General features: G+C 39.1%; 1 protein-coding gene across 1 annotated transcript in view; it reads left to right on the top strand.

The window, feature by feature from the left end:
- Positions 1–11,038, top strand: part of WNT7A (wingless-type MMTV integration site family, member 7A) — a 33,917-nt gene extending 22,879 nt beyond the window's left edge. The window contains exon 3 of the mRNA XM_010159017.1: positions 10,436–11,038. Within this exon, the coding sequence (XP_010157319.1) occupies positions 10,436–10,915 (480 nt within the window). The 3' untranslated portion in view covers positions 10,916–11,038. The remainder of the gene's footprint in view (positions 1–10,435) is intronic.
- The last annotated feature ends 4,027 nt before the right edge of the window (positions 11,039–15,065 follow it).

Consider the following 15,065-nt stretch of genomic DNA (forward strand, 5'->3'; position numbering starts at 1 on the left):
CATTTACCAAGGTGTGAACAGTATGCTAGGTATTAGCGTTGAATCTCAAAGATGTCTCTCTGTGAATCAAACATGAAAACACCTTGTGCTTCTTTCTAGACCAAAGGAGTTAATGAAGAAGTTAACCTAAGAAATATTGCATTTTAATGAAGTGAAATATATATACTTTTATATTTAAATAAAATATATTAAAACTTTTATAAATTTTTTTACACTGAAAAAGTGATGTAGTAGTACTTTGAAATCACCTGAAAAGCTTGATAGAAAGGAAAAACATTCTTTGTTTACTAGATCTACTAGCTTGGAGAGCTAAAATTTATATAAGTTTTTCACCAGGAGAAATATGCCTTGCACAATATTATCTTCTGAGTACCTAAGGGTTAACTCTCACAGTTCGATGTGCAACTAAATGAACCTGTAATTAACTGTGTGTAGTTATTGGTTAAAAATGTTTGGAAGCAATATGAACTGATATTATTTTGCAACTAGTACTCTTGCCAGTACCTGGCTTTATTAGTTTAGCATAAGAGGTGTTTTCTGATAAGTTGTTTGGAACAAGTAAGACTCTTCTTTCGGTTTCTATCACTCTTCGGAAACTTTTCTCTCAGCAGCTTAAGCGTTTGTCAAAATGCTCTACCTGGTTGCTCCCAATTCTATGCAATGCCAGCACCACTTCATCTGAGTGCTTCACTACCAGTTGGGAGAATTACACGGAAGTAGTTTAGTGGGAATGAGTCAACCCGTACCATTCCCCTCTCTGTGTACATTACCTGTGACAAGGATGAATTCCAGTTGTGTCATTTCCTGTTTTCCCTAGCCTCTTTTTTAACATGAAGAATGACTCAGGCTAAACAACATAGCCCAAAGTGATGGTCAGCAATGACATCCCTTCCTGAATAGCCCCCAAGACCTTAACTCATTGTATTCCTAAACTGAAGAGCATAAATAAGTTTAATTCATCTTATCTGGGAGTGTTTCCCTTCCAATTCCTTCAGAAACAGCATGCTAAAATATAAACTATTAACACAATTCCTCCCTCCCTCCCTCCCTCCTGTATTTTAATGACAGGACTGACATTTAGAACCCCAGAGTATGGATGAAAATCACTGTCCCCAGATCAAAACTAAAACCAGACACACTGGACATAGTATGCTAGAAGAATTATGTTGACTTCAAAGAGGTAAAGGTCGCAGACATCACTCAGTCAAGATTTCATTGACTTTGTTCCGATACGTACATTGACTGCAGGACTGAGCTCCTAGACTGAAGTAGGGAGTAGGGAAATGGCATTTTTATCAATGGACATTAGTCATCGTTTTAATGGCAAAATGGCAAATTACTGCACAGATCACTATTATAGAGAGGCCTGTTTTAGAAGCATCGGTATTTTGGAGTGATTTTTAATTTGTGACCAGAATGTAAGGAAGGTAGATATGATCTAAGGAGAAATGTTATGTTGGTAACAAGTTCAAATCCAGAAAAATTGCTGTCTCATTTTCTTTGTAAACTGTCTTAGTGTTAGTGAACACAGTGTTTCTTCATTTTCAAAACTCCTTCAACATCATCTTTTATTCACTTCTGGCATGAACATGCCATCCGGTATCTTTTTGGAGAGGAAGATACACTCTGTAGAAAACTTATGTAGTGATAGGAAGGTAAACTAGATAATACAACCAACAACTCTGTCTGTAATTCTGTAACACCATCCCCCTTTCCAGTCTGTTTTAGCTTCATTGTACAAAGTGCCCAGGTAGGCCAGACAAGATGACTATTCAGTATTTCACAAGCTAAAATCCATCATATCCACAGTGTCAGTTTGGCTTGGACAGCAGCAAATAACGATCCTAGATAAATTTTCCCTTAATCTCACATTCCCATTTCAGTAAGGGGCTAGAAAATCACACTTTCACTTAAACAAATATAGAATATAAAATAACATGTTGAATGTTTTTAAGACAATTCAGCTATATTCCAATAATAGTGAGTGAAAGCACACTAAAAGAAACTAATTTTTTTTTCATAACTATTTTTTCCAAGTTCCTTTTTATAATTGATCTTTAAACTTCCTACATGATGACACTTACTTGGCACTGCATCGATCCAGTCTAATCTAGGTGATAATGGGTCTCCCAAGAGTTATTTTTTAAAAACAAGTAATTTATCAAACACATTGACACTTATGTTTTCAAATTATCTTTTTTTCTGTTAAAATATTTGCCTTGCTTATAAATAGAAAAATCCACAGAAACAAAAATGCAAGTCAGACCAGACAAAGGTAGCAGGAAGCCATCACAGCAGTAACCCCTCAATAAACTTTCAAGCTAAATTTCAAGTACTGAGCTGTTGTCATTAGCAACTCAGAAAACAGAAAGTCCCACACCAGGAAGCCCCCATCTCACAGCCTCCTTGTCAATAGAATGTAGGAACATGATACTTTTAGCATATTTCCTGATACAAAACTTAGCTAAGCATTAGTGTGGTAATTTGTAGTTGAGAAAAACTCTTGTAACAGGACTAAGGGTGGGTAATAAGGTTTTGTATTTGATATTACACAGAAAACTTTGACACCTACCACAACCTTTAAGAGTATGCGAAACTCAACCTGAAGCTCATGGTTCCAGCTCATGATTTAATGGTTTCAGTTTACATTTTGATGACCAGAGAGAGAGAGATGAGGGTGCAGGTACTTTTTCTCTGGGAAAAGTTGGAATGTGGTCATGAGAGATCTAAAAAGGCAAGGAATCCCACAGCCTAGCTTGCAGCTGTTATCAGATATGATGGAAAAGGGAGTTGGTGAGGGAGAAGAGAATATCTGGCGTGAGACCTGCTCCGAGGAGGGACTGTCTGACGTGTCAGTGTGTATCATTCCTCTCAAATCTGTCTCATATTTTGCTGAGCTATCAACATCAGGTGTTGCCACATCATGGCCACTATCTCTGCAAGCAGTATCTTGATGAAGATAAATAAAAACTTAAGAACCTTACTTGACTTTCATGGGCCATGATTAGATTTGCAGGGCTGTCAGAGAAAAATACAGAGGAATGAGCAAGCGAGATACAGACACTGAGCCACATACATGGAACCCACTGTCATAGGTACTTTTGCAAAACCGAGAGGGTTTTGGCAGAAGTTTATCCTAGGAGCAGTTACAGCAGGGTATAAGGTGTTCTCCTAGAATGACCTCTCAGTGACAGAAAGCTGAAGCGTTATGACACCTTGTTGTACCTCACACAGCAGTTCCTACATTTTTAAAAAGGTAAGGGCCATGCTTTGTCGTTTAATTTGAGAATTATTAGATTTTGCGAGAATCTGTCTCATTAAATCTCTCTTTTTAAAAACAGCTCTGTCCTTTTAATCCTAAATCCAACTATTCTCCAAAACCAGCAATTATGAAAGCATCCTGTGACATTTAGTTTCTGCTGCTCTTTTGTTTTTTAGTCCCAGAAGTGGTGATAAATGGATTTAGAACTTAACGAGTCATGAAGGTTATCAGAAGTATAAGAAAAATATGCAGAAGAAAATATATTTTGCTGCATTCTTCTCAGCTTTTACTGGCCTTGCTCTCCGACTTCTGTGTTCATTTGGTATTATTTGGTGACTAGCGCTCTACAACACTAGTCACTGAACGAAGGGTACCAGGTCTTCTGTCCTCTTAATTTAAACCATACAGCTTACCCAGGGAAAGAACATTCAGTTTATGTGTGCTGACAACAGAGCATGAGTATTGTGACCATGCAGAAAGACTAAATAGTATTTTTTTTCTTTACTCATTTGATATATCGTGGTAATAGAAGCTGCATTTAGAAAATAATTGCTACATATTGTCAACTTTTTATAAAGCTGAAGAAAAGGGCAACTGATATTCCAGGGCAGAAAGTATAAAAATAATTATGAAACCCTATAATAAAGTGCATATAAGAAATATAAGGAACCTCCTGCTTTGTAGCGACATAAAGAAAAGTCAGATGTAGTACACAAAAGATTAAACTTATGAGAGTGCAAACTTTCTGAAGTCTTCATTTTTAAGGATATCTTGAGTTAGAATCTGAAAAAAGTGTTTCTGCTCTTTACAGCAGGATATCCATTACTGAAGGTAGATGGTGGTATTGGGAAATACCACCCATCTGTGATGTTTCTAGCATTACGTCATTTATCAGCATTCTCTTGGCTGTCTTCATAATTAGTCCTCAGACAAGCATGTTGCCTGATTTTCTTTAGACACTTATTCTGAGGAAAGTGCAGTGGTGATTTGATTGATGTAGGTCACATGCTGTGGTGATTTCCCAGTCATTTTTTATTTGAAACAAAAAATTTCTTGTAATGAGAGAAATGGTTCAACCTGCCAGGGGTAGTAGTATTTCTGGGACAGTCACGGCTCACAGTGTTCAGTGTATTGGGTTTGTTTGATACTGACTTCAGAAATTATTCTTTTGCACAGATTTACTAATCAAAAACATGAGAAAAAAAATCTTTTGGCTGTGCTTAATAAGGTCTTCATAATACATGCAACTGAAATAGGAAAGACTGCTTGGAATGGGTCACTCTTAATATAGGGCACAATTGGTTCCAAACTCATCCACAGTTAGTTTGCTGTAGGATATCAATGCAAAATATGTCATGTTTCTACAAAACACATTTTACAGCAGCTCTATTCATATAGTTAGTGAACATCCATTGAGGGGAAATAATATTTTCTGTTTAAATATGCCTTTGCTAACTTTAAATTTGCCTTTGGGTGCTTTTTTATTATGCTGTTTCTCACATTTCTTCAGGATTTCGTAGGGTTTTCCTTCAAAGACAATGTTTCTTCTTTTACGCTCTCTCATGTTCATTTTTGTTTTCCAGTCAAAAAGCACCAAGTATTATTTCTACTTTCCTCAATTTCAGAGCTCTGGTGTTAAGAGAGTCACTTAAACAGTAGCATCCTTTTGAGACTGCTGTCACACTTGAATAAAACGAGGGGCAGAGTAATTTCCTAGTCATTTTAATTAGACAGTCCTTTTACTGCTTGTCAGATCAAACTTACATATACATCCGCTGCCCTTTTCAATGCCTAGTCTCACTCTAGACCTCACTGCCGGTTGCTCTAGATATGATTTGGTTCTCAAGTAAGTTAATTTGGTGAAAGACTAAATATGACATGGCTTTATTGTATTAGCTTAAACCAATATTTTTACTCAATGAATCCTTTTCCAAAAGCATGAAGCATGTCTCTACCATAATTCCTAAAGTTTGAGGAGCTTTGTCTTATAGCTACAATTGCCTCTAAAAGTAACATAAATCATAACTCCTTTTCTGCCACAAGCTGAAAGAGGCAGCTTTGCATCTGTCCATTGGCCTCCCCAGCCCACAGAAATGTGAGCACTCCCCAGGCCCTGCCATGTTCTCCAGGGTGAAAAATTCACTCTTGTTTTGCCAATAGTTGTGTTTTCTTTGCCCTATAGTAAAGGTATGTTTGCAGGCACTTGTAGGAGACAGGTATTTCCTGACCCAGATGATCTGATGTCAGACAAAATTAGGAAAGATTATGGCCTTGGTGGGAGAGGAACCAGTGTTGTCTCACTAATTACATCTGCTTCACATACAGACTGGAGTCTGAGATATTCTGATGAAGGGTCCCTGGCCTCAGGCACTACAGTATTGTCAGAGTATGGGCTGTGAGGCAGGATTTAGTTTCCATGGGGATCCTGCGGTGAAGGAGAACGCAGAGGGGGTGCGATGCTCTGCTTTACTTCATGCTGTAAATCCTCCAGGATAGCTTTGGCATTGAGTATGTTAGAGTTCTGGTGACTGAACCCAGGGCTGTGCAGCACCTTACCCCACCTGAGTGATCATGGGGGTCCTAGGCTGCCCTGGCAGATGTATTTGGAAAGTCAGCTGACATGAGACGCTGGAAAGTACACACCACTGCCTAACTCGGGTACCAGAGACACTGAGTTGAGAAAACCCACCGCAGAAGGTGACTGGTGTTTTTGAACGCACCTGCCACATAACCACTTCTCCATTTGCCCAGACCTGAGCACCCACAGCTCCTGTCCCCCGCTTCTGATGTGGTGGCAGGGCAGCAGTGGCAGCACTCCTAAGCAAATGCCAGTCCAGTGCCAGGTCACACCAAGCAGTACTTTCTGCTGGTTCCACTGGAAACCAGGACTGCTGGCTCAGCCCACTGCCAGACGCCCTGCCCACTTCAAGACTACAGTGCTGGTACCAGCCCATGCAGCTCCTGGGCTGCAGGGTTCTCCAGAGCTACAGCTTGCCACCCTCACGTGACGCACCCTACATATTCTCTGCAAAACTACAGGTGAAGTAAAAACATGTTAAGTTCCTAATGGCAGTGCCCAAAGGTACTGTATCTGAAGATAACATCAATAGAGAGAGCCAGCGCAAGTTCTCTTCACACAAACTATTTCCCAGAGGCTAATGGCAAGGGGGGGAGAGAGAGAGAAAAACAAGTACTGACAGTTTACTGTAGGAGCTCAAAGAAAAAGTGGACAAAGCTAAAAGAACTCCCGCTCTTTGTTCTCATTTAATCCAGTTCAGAGCATTCACTGGTGCATACAGATTTACTTTCCATGGCTGACGGAGCTGGATATGGTCATTTGGTAAGAAACAGACGATCTAGGATTTAAATTTCGTGCCCTTTAGGCTCTTACATTTTAGGAAAGTCAGTCTATAACATATATGAAGTTTTAATCTAATGTAAAAAGCGTGAGCTGCTGAGTAATACCTTCAAATAAACAAATCCCGATCTTGAAAGGTGAAGAAGGCTTTCTGTCTTTAACACAGAACAAGTTTTTAAGGGGTAGAGTGCTTCTTTTGGCTCACGGAAACCAATGGGAAGACTGAGGCCTCCTGCCCCTATCCAAAAATCGCCTATTTTATTTTCTTCCTTCTCTTTTCAACTCTCGTCTTGAATTTATAAAGGCACTGAATTATCAGAGGCTACTAGAATAATGTAAAGGTATCAAAATACCACTGCCCACATATTTTAATGGAAAATAAATAGTCCAAGCTCCTGATATCGCAATACAATAAAACTATCAAATCATCATTGTAGGCTTTTGCTGAGGACAGACAGCTCAAGTTACATGTAGCCTATTTTCTAAAGGCTGTAGAGTCAATTAATCTCTGTCAGAATTTGCAAACCACCACACTGAAAGACAGCACCAGTGAGGAGGATATATGCGCAAGAAGAGAACCAGCAAAAGGGTTTGTGAGCAGAAGGTAGAGAGGCTGGGTTAAGAAGGGCAGAACTGGAATGGAAATTTCAGTTACAGAGTACAGCGGAACCAAGTTAGGCAGATGTATTTGAGCAATTTTAGCACATTTTACTGGAAACACACCCCCACCAAGTGCGAAGAGAAAGGGGAAGGTTAGCCAGTAAATATTACAAAGTGCCACCTAGGGGAAAAAAAAAAAAAGAAAAAAGAAAAAACCCAATAAGCATGGCACAGTTTAAAAAGACAAAACTCTCATCCCTCTACCCTTCCCATCCCTCTCCAGCCATCTAAGAAGGACCTCTACTACTTGGGCTCAACTAGTATTGCTCAAACTTTCCATGTTCCGACAAAACTGGACCTTTATATCCTGACCTCTTGTGCCCAGCCTTAGCTGCGAGCAGAAGCGCAGAAGCTCAGTCTGGTTGGCACCGCGTCACCCAGAGCAGACGGCCAACACGTGACATGAGGCTGCCTGGTTGCTGAACTGCTCCAGCCGCTTGCTCAGCTCTTTGCAGTGGAACTACTCATTCTCTGGGAGATTGCTGGCTGTAAATGGGATGTTAATGAAATAAACCAAAAGGCAATTTAAGCTGTTTAACCACACTTCAGGAGAAAAGCCCTACCTGGATAGATGACACTAAGCCATGATATATTTTGTATTAATGTTTCAAGTCAATTTGGTGGATACTGAAGGAAGGTGAAATAGAAATATTTTGTTGCAAGTTTGAACATTTTACCAGGATATAAGGCCAGCCACTTGAACAAGTGATTGAATTAGGGCTGAGAAATTCATCCCTGGCTAGTTTCAAATTAAAAAAAAGAGAGCTTTTAAAAAGGTACAAATGAGGTAAAAGAATTTATGTTATTTTTCCGGTTTCTGTACTGTAACTCCTTTTCCGTCTCCTCATCTATCTTCTAAGTGTACTACCTTATGAATGAGTGAGCAATAAAAGAAGTATGCCGTGGCTGAGAGGGAAACTGAAGATAACAAGATAATGCAAAACGTAAGCCAAAGCTTGAGCAGAACTGCAAGTTAAGATGCAGATCTGAATACACAAGTTTCTCACATCTGAGTTTTCAGGACAATCATTAGATAGTTTGCATGAAAAAGTAATTTAAGAACAGTAGCACAAAATGTGACCTAATATGTGCTAATTAGAAATTCACAGCTGTCAAAATCTTGGACCTATGCTTTCTAGGGATTTTAATCCAGTCTTCAGACCACATGTGCTGACGCTTCAGTCATAGACTAAAATAAAAATAAAATTGTTTTAATGCCTTTGAAATCCCAATATTCGTAGAAAAGGGGCAGAGGAGGAGCGCTCTGAGTGAGTAAGGAAATACCCACAAACTATCCTAAGGTTAGGCAACAGCGATTGTTGTGCCTAGGTGACACGGCTACATCCTCAAGACCAAAGGCGTGAGGATAATAAGCTCTTACGTGCAGCCTTTACATTACCTGTTTCAAGGCTGCCAAGAACAGGACTGAGCTACATTTGCTGGTGTTGGTGCACTGTTAGAGTCTGCTGGCTGCATGACATAAGATGTGCTCTCTTGCCTTGCTACTCCCATTTTACGCTGAGGTTTTAGACATGTGTCTAGCCTTCGAGCTGCACTTGGCTCCTTCAGTGCAGGCTGCCATTTTCAGCAGCAATTGGTGGTTAGGCAGATGTCTTACCATGTCTGCATGGCAAGTTTTCCAAAAAATCAAAACTGAAGTGGAAGATTATGGCCAAGGGTTAATTCAAATTTCCATGTCACTGACCTGCCTCCAGCCTTCTGGGCGGCATAGATTTGGGGCTGCATAGATCAGCTGGGGTTTGTCAGGGCAAAAATTATGTAACCAACTCCCTGAACCCAGATAATCCCTCTGGCTGGGCTTTCCTCTGCTGGTATCTGCCATGTTCAGCAGAATTTAACCATCAAAATTATTATGTATATTCTCTTTCAAGCAAAGACCAGTGGGAAATTAATTGCCAGAATTAGATATATTTTCTAGCATTAACCCAATGTAGCTGCTAAGTCTAAGTCTAAGACTAAGCTAGTCTCCAGTTTTATTTGGCAAAGACTGGGTTGGTAAACAGACAGCAAGAAGGAGAAGATACAAGGATAAAACTTAAAGGGATATTCAGTTTGAAGGGAAGATGAAGCTTGGTATCTTCAAAAGGAAAGCAATGACAACTCAGGCATAAGCATGAGATACCTCTACAGAGAAGAGAACACGAGACAGGGTGAAGCAAGCCTTGATGTTTAGGTGTTTGAGATGCTTTTACAGCATTAAAGAGGTAGAACATTTTTAATAAGAATTGATGACAAAACAGGAAAACAATTCCTTATCTTCACTCTTAACCTTTATGCTCGAAGACAGACCAGTTTTCTTGCAAAGTAGCTGGGGCATTTTGAATGCTCCATCATTCATGTGAGAAGAGACAACACACTTCAAACCCTACAGAAAGTGCAAAGACCTTAAGACTATGTTATGTCAAAATAATACTTAGATTTACAAATGGGAGTATTAGCTTCCAACATTTAGAACAGATGATACCTGTGTGAATGAATGACCATCTGCTCTACATTGCTGATGAATGTGAGACCATCCGGAGGATAAGCATTGATAGAGTTTATCAACTTGTTCACATATTGCACAGATTATGTCAATTCCAGGTGCAAGAACTGAAATGCAGTTTGTCTTTGAAACTCTGTTTACAGAAATAAGGTTGTAGTACCTAGTGCTGAACTTTCAAAGTACCCCCCACATGACATTTTACGTAAAAGTGCGATGTTTTGCCAGTTCCTAATTTCACTGCCATAGACCAAAAATTGCAACTACAGACACATCTGAAGCACTGTACAATCTTATGGCAAATGAAAGTGAAGAAGAAGCTGTGGTTAAGGAGGGTCCCATTTTACCTTTGGTCCATAGGCTGTGAAATTAGGCAAGGTCATCTTTCCCACTTAACTTGAAGGGCAAAGGGAGAATCAGTTTTTCAGGCAGAACTCAACTGACACTGGTAAGCATTTTCTACCGGGGACAACAGCATCACCAGGCAAGCAAAACACAGCTTTGGTGGGAAGGTAGCTTTTGACTGGTGACAACTCATGCTGGAGAGCAAACCCATCCATGACTGTCACTCAGTATACATCAAATAACCCCGGGTTTTTCGAAGGGACTCTGGCTTGTATTAATGCATCATTCTTTTTTCTTCCAAATACAGATTCTGGAAGAAAACATGAAGTTGGAGTGCAAGTGCCATGGGGTCTCAGGGTCCTGTACCACTAAAACATGCTGGACAACCCTGCCTAAATTCCGGGAACTGGGCTACATCCTTAAGGACAAATACAACGAAGCTGTTCAAGTCGAACCAGTGAGAGCAAGTCGTAACAAGCGTCCAACCTTCCTCAAAATAAAGAAGCCACTTTCCTATCGCAAACCCATGGATACAGATTTAGTGTACATAGAAAAATCTCCCAATTATTGTGAAGAAGACCCTGTCACTGGCAGTGTGGGAACGCAGGGAAGGATGTGCAACAAGACAGCCCAGCAGTCCAATGGCTGCGACCTGATGTGCTGTGGTCGAGGTTACAATACACACCAGTACTCAAGAGTGTGGCAGTGCAACTGCAAATTTCATTGGTGCTGCTATGTTAAATGCAACACGTGCAGTGAAAGAACAGAAGTATATACTTGTAAGTGAGTACGTGGCTGGGCAGGCTGACATGTCCCTGGCCATGAATACATTTGCACATGCGCTCAACAGACCTACGCGAGACTGTAGGAAAGACCTGCTCTCCCAGAAGAACTGCTGATGAATGGATCCCTATCTTTTGTTCTCGTGTTTCGTTGCTTACGTGGATACACATCGCAGACTCTAATGAAAGTCAGCCAAGAAAAAACCAAACAGACCCCACCCCAAGCCACCTGACACACAAACAGAGAGAAAAAGTTCATCTCGGTTAATCTCCACCTCTAAAGCAAGAAGCACTGGCTGCCTTGCGAAGAGACACCAGCCAGAGAAAAGTCCCTGAGCGTGGCAACTAACTCCTGGATTGGAAAAAAGATGGTCAAAAACTTCAGTGTATGAGGAGCAGGGAGGGGTAGGGGAGAAATCCTCAAAAAAGGGCTTTGCACAGGATGGGATGGACAGTACCCCACCATGAATTGCCCATGTGAGTGTGTGGATGACACAGATTTAGGCTTCTACACTCGTGAAAACTTCTCCTGGTCTTGCCCATCTTTCCACTTCATACCATTTGCTACAGCAAGTAGAACTGTTGAAGTTTTCTGTAGACACTGCTTTATCTGCCTATTTTGTGTGTGTGTGTGTGCTGCAGATTTTAGCACAGGGATTTGAGACACTTGGGCATAATAATAGCAATATTTAACAATTTATTCAGATAAAACTAATATTAATTTATTTAATTAAAAAGAACTCTACCAACATTTTTGGAACTATTCTGCAATTAAAGTAGATAGCTGGCTTTCTTTGTGGAATAATTTTGTAGAAACAGCAAGGAAAATCTGGAGCTGTACATACTATTCTTAACTAGGATATTTCTATTAGTTGGACTTGCAGGATATGTTCTACAGTACTAGCTGTTTAAATACAAAAGCTGGCATCTTTATATATATATGTACATACACAAACACACACTCTTGGTTTTGTTTTGGGATTTTATTTTATTTTATTTTTTCTCCTGTTTGCTGCTAGTTGTCTGGAACAAAAGTCAAGCGGTAGGGGTTACAAATCTTTACCTTTTTTTTGTTTCCTTTTTTTTTCTTCAATTAAAGAAAAAAGCATAAATAAAATCCTGTTTGGAATATGCCTAAAAATAAGAAAATCCAGACAAACTTCCATCTTTTGGAAAAATCAACCATAGGATAAAAGAGTATATTTTGTAAGAGACTATTTTTATATAAATATTTTATTTATACTACGTCTGCTTGTTCAACCTGTACTTTTTCTCAAAACAGGCATACAATTTGTAATTCTTAGGCTATTTAACAGAGAAAGGGTAATTAGTTTGTGGACACAACAGCAGCAAGCTGGATACATTCAGCTGCAATTGGTGGATGTGTCAGAAAGCAGAATGAACTTTCTCTCCGGATGTGTGTACAAACTGGCTCTTTTCCTGCAGCTCAATTTGCAGAATTTGCAAAACGAGAAGAGGGTATGTAGCATCCATTTTGTCACATGGCTTGAATTCATGATTGGTATTAACTGGATGCTCAGTTATCCCATTCAAGAAAAAAAAATCCGAATTAGCTTCCCACATGCGTCAGTCATTAAACTGTGGCGTTATGACTAGCAAATGTGCTGTGTGTGCTGTCAGTTAAACCTCTATATTGTGTTACTGTCAAATTTGATTTGAATCAGTGGAAGACTGTAGACTATGACTGTAAAAACTAGCATGACACACATCGTCTGATTCTCATAGATAGGATACAAAGCTTACTTTTTGTCCAACTCTTTTTGGCATTTACATTATTCTTTCCCCTAAAAGGCCACAGAGCTCGAAATCCAGAAAAAATATCTAGGCAAATTTAAAGACTGCTCACTTGTTTTTCAGAGCCCAGCTAAGCCATTTTGCTTTCCCTTTGTGATATTTCCTTTTTATCACTGCTAATTTCTTCAGATATTTGAGTGGTAAATATTTGTCTGTTTTTAGAATCATCCTGTTCCTCCTGCCTGACTTATTTGTGACTGATAAAAAATAATAATCTAATTTTTATGTTGTTTTTCTTTGGGTAAGAAACATGGCCCAGCACTACTGATGATATTGCATGTACTGTCTGGGACAGACCAGATTCTTCCCTGCTTCCAGACTAGAGGATCTCACACCTTTAATGAGGCGAAGAGGGGCATCCGTAAAGGAAACAAACCACCAGCCAGCACGCAGTGCATTTCACCGAGCCCTCTTGATAACAGCAAACATTACAAGGAGTAGATGATATAGATACGTCTTGTGTCCATTGACTTTCCTGAGGCAAAACTCCCACCTAAGAATGCAAGATCAAAAAGTTCTCTGAGAAAGTAAACAGAAGCATCACAAAATATGTTGCAAAGTATTTGCTACGGCAACTTAACATTTTAGAACTTGTCTGAATGTGGCATGGTGGTGTTTGTTAAATGCACTTGTTGTATATACCTTATTTATGTAAGAAGAGAAACCCATGTAGTACCTGATCTTAGCAATGTTTAATTAGGATCTAACAGTTTCTTTGCAGACATGCCACTTAACACAAAACAGAATTTTTATGCAATTCTGACACCAGCACAAAATATCACAGTAGAATGATTAACATAATTTACTTTCAAACTTATGACTTGTCAATATAAAGCAATTTTGGGGGGTAACTGAGTCGCTGCTTTTAGTCCTTCTAAATTCCACACATCAAGAATTGATAAGACATAAAATGCAATGAAGTGCATACAGTATAGACATTAATTACAACACCATATATGGTTAAATAATTCAGATCTAACATATAATTTTGAAATCTTCTCCCTACCCAGTTTGTATTGTTTTTTACTTAGTGGATACCGTTTCATAGTCAAAAGTGTGTTCTCTTCACTAATTAGAGTTATTTTACAAATCATTACTTTTGCAGTATGTTTTGCCATAGACAAGTAATCTGTAAAAGTCCTGCTTCCTGTATATTTCAATATGCAGTAATGTGCAATGTACAGCTAGAAGATTAATTATTGAAGGACAAAGACCTTTAAAGAGTTTTACTCAGAATAATAAAGAACTGGATGCACAATGAAATTAATTTGGTACACATTTCCCCTATATTTTACAATACTGCTGATGAACAGTGCATTAATTAGAAAGAATGTCAATTTCTTTGATAAGTAGAATAACAGTTTGGGAACTATGACTTAAAGGACAAGGAAAACCAAGCGCTGCATTCAGCTAGGAAGTATTTGGAAATTTGGCTGTGTCATCTTAGATAGGAGAAATCTGCCATGAGTCTGGAGTTAATTGGTCATTCTCTAAACGGACTTGAATGGCATGAAAACTAAACAGGAGAAGGAGAAAGATTTACGGTTTTGTAGATATTCGTCCCCCCAACAACAGTTTGTTCTTTGTCCTCAGGGATAGAAGAGCTCTGTTTTTACTTGGTGAAGAACCACACAATGGGAGTGAAATGCACACAACTGCAGAACAATGCAGCTCTCAAAAGAAAATACATCTTTTCATCTCTACTAACCAAGGGAAGCTGTCCACATTAATAACCTAGCTGAGGCTTTTAAAGAAAACATACATTCAAGAAGTAGGGAGAGTAAGAGGAGTGGGAAGCATAAGAGAACAAGCATAATTGCAAGTTGGGAAACTATTATTTATGAAATCTCACTTCCTCATTTGATAATGGAACTCTGATTCATGGAAATGAAGCAGTTCTGCCTTGGGATTCCTAAGCAAGTTTTAAGGATTTTACCCCTCGGCCTTTTTAAAAAGACAACTAACCTGAATACAATTAGCCTGAACACTCAGAGTACCTACATAAAGCATGAATTGGTCAATGATTAAGTTTTCTTTGCCATGTATGCACAAAACTAATGGAGATATGGCTTTGAACAGTGATAATTAAACTGAAAACATCCTTAAAACACACTCTTAAGTGGCTCATTTGTAAAGTTATTTTAAGGGTACATAGTTACTTAGAAAAGGAAAATAATGGATGCACAGCATATTACACAAGGCCCTTAATGAACTGTCTTGTGGATTAGAAAACTGTTTTTAACTGACCACACTTAAAAATCAATTTGCTGAATACAGAAACATCACAGACTGTAGTCAGGGTGCACGCAGTCAAATGAAGACTCAGTATAAGTATTTCTG

Source organism: Eurypyga helias, unplaced genomic scaffold, assembly GCF_000690775.1.
Source record: "Eurypyga helias isolate BGI_N326 unplaced genomic scaffold, ASM69077v1 scaffold36029, whole genome shotgun sequence".
Lineage (NCBI taxonomy): Eukaryota > Metazoa > Chordata > Aves > Eurypygiformes > Eurypygidae > Eurypyga > Eurypyga helias.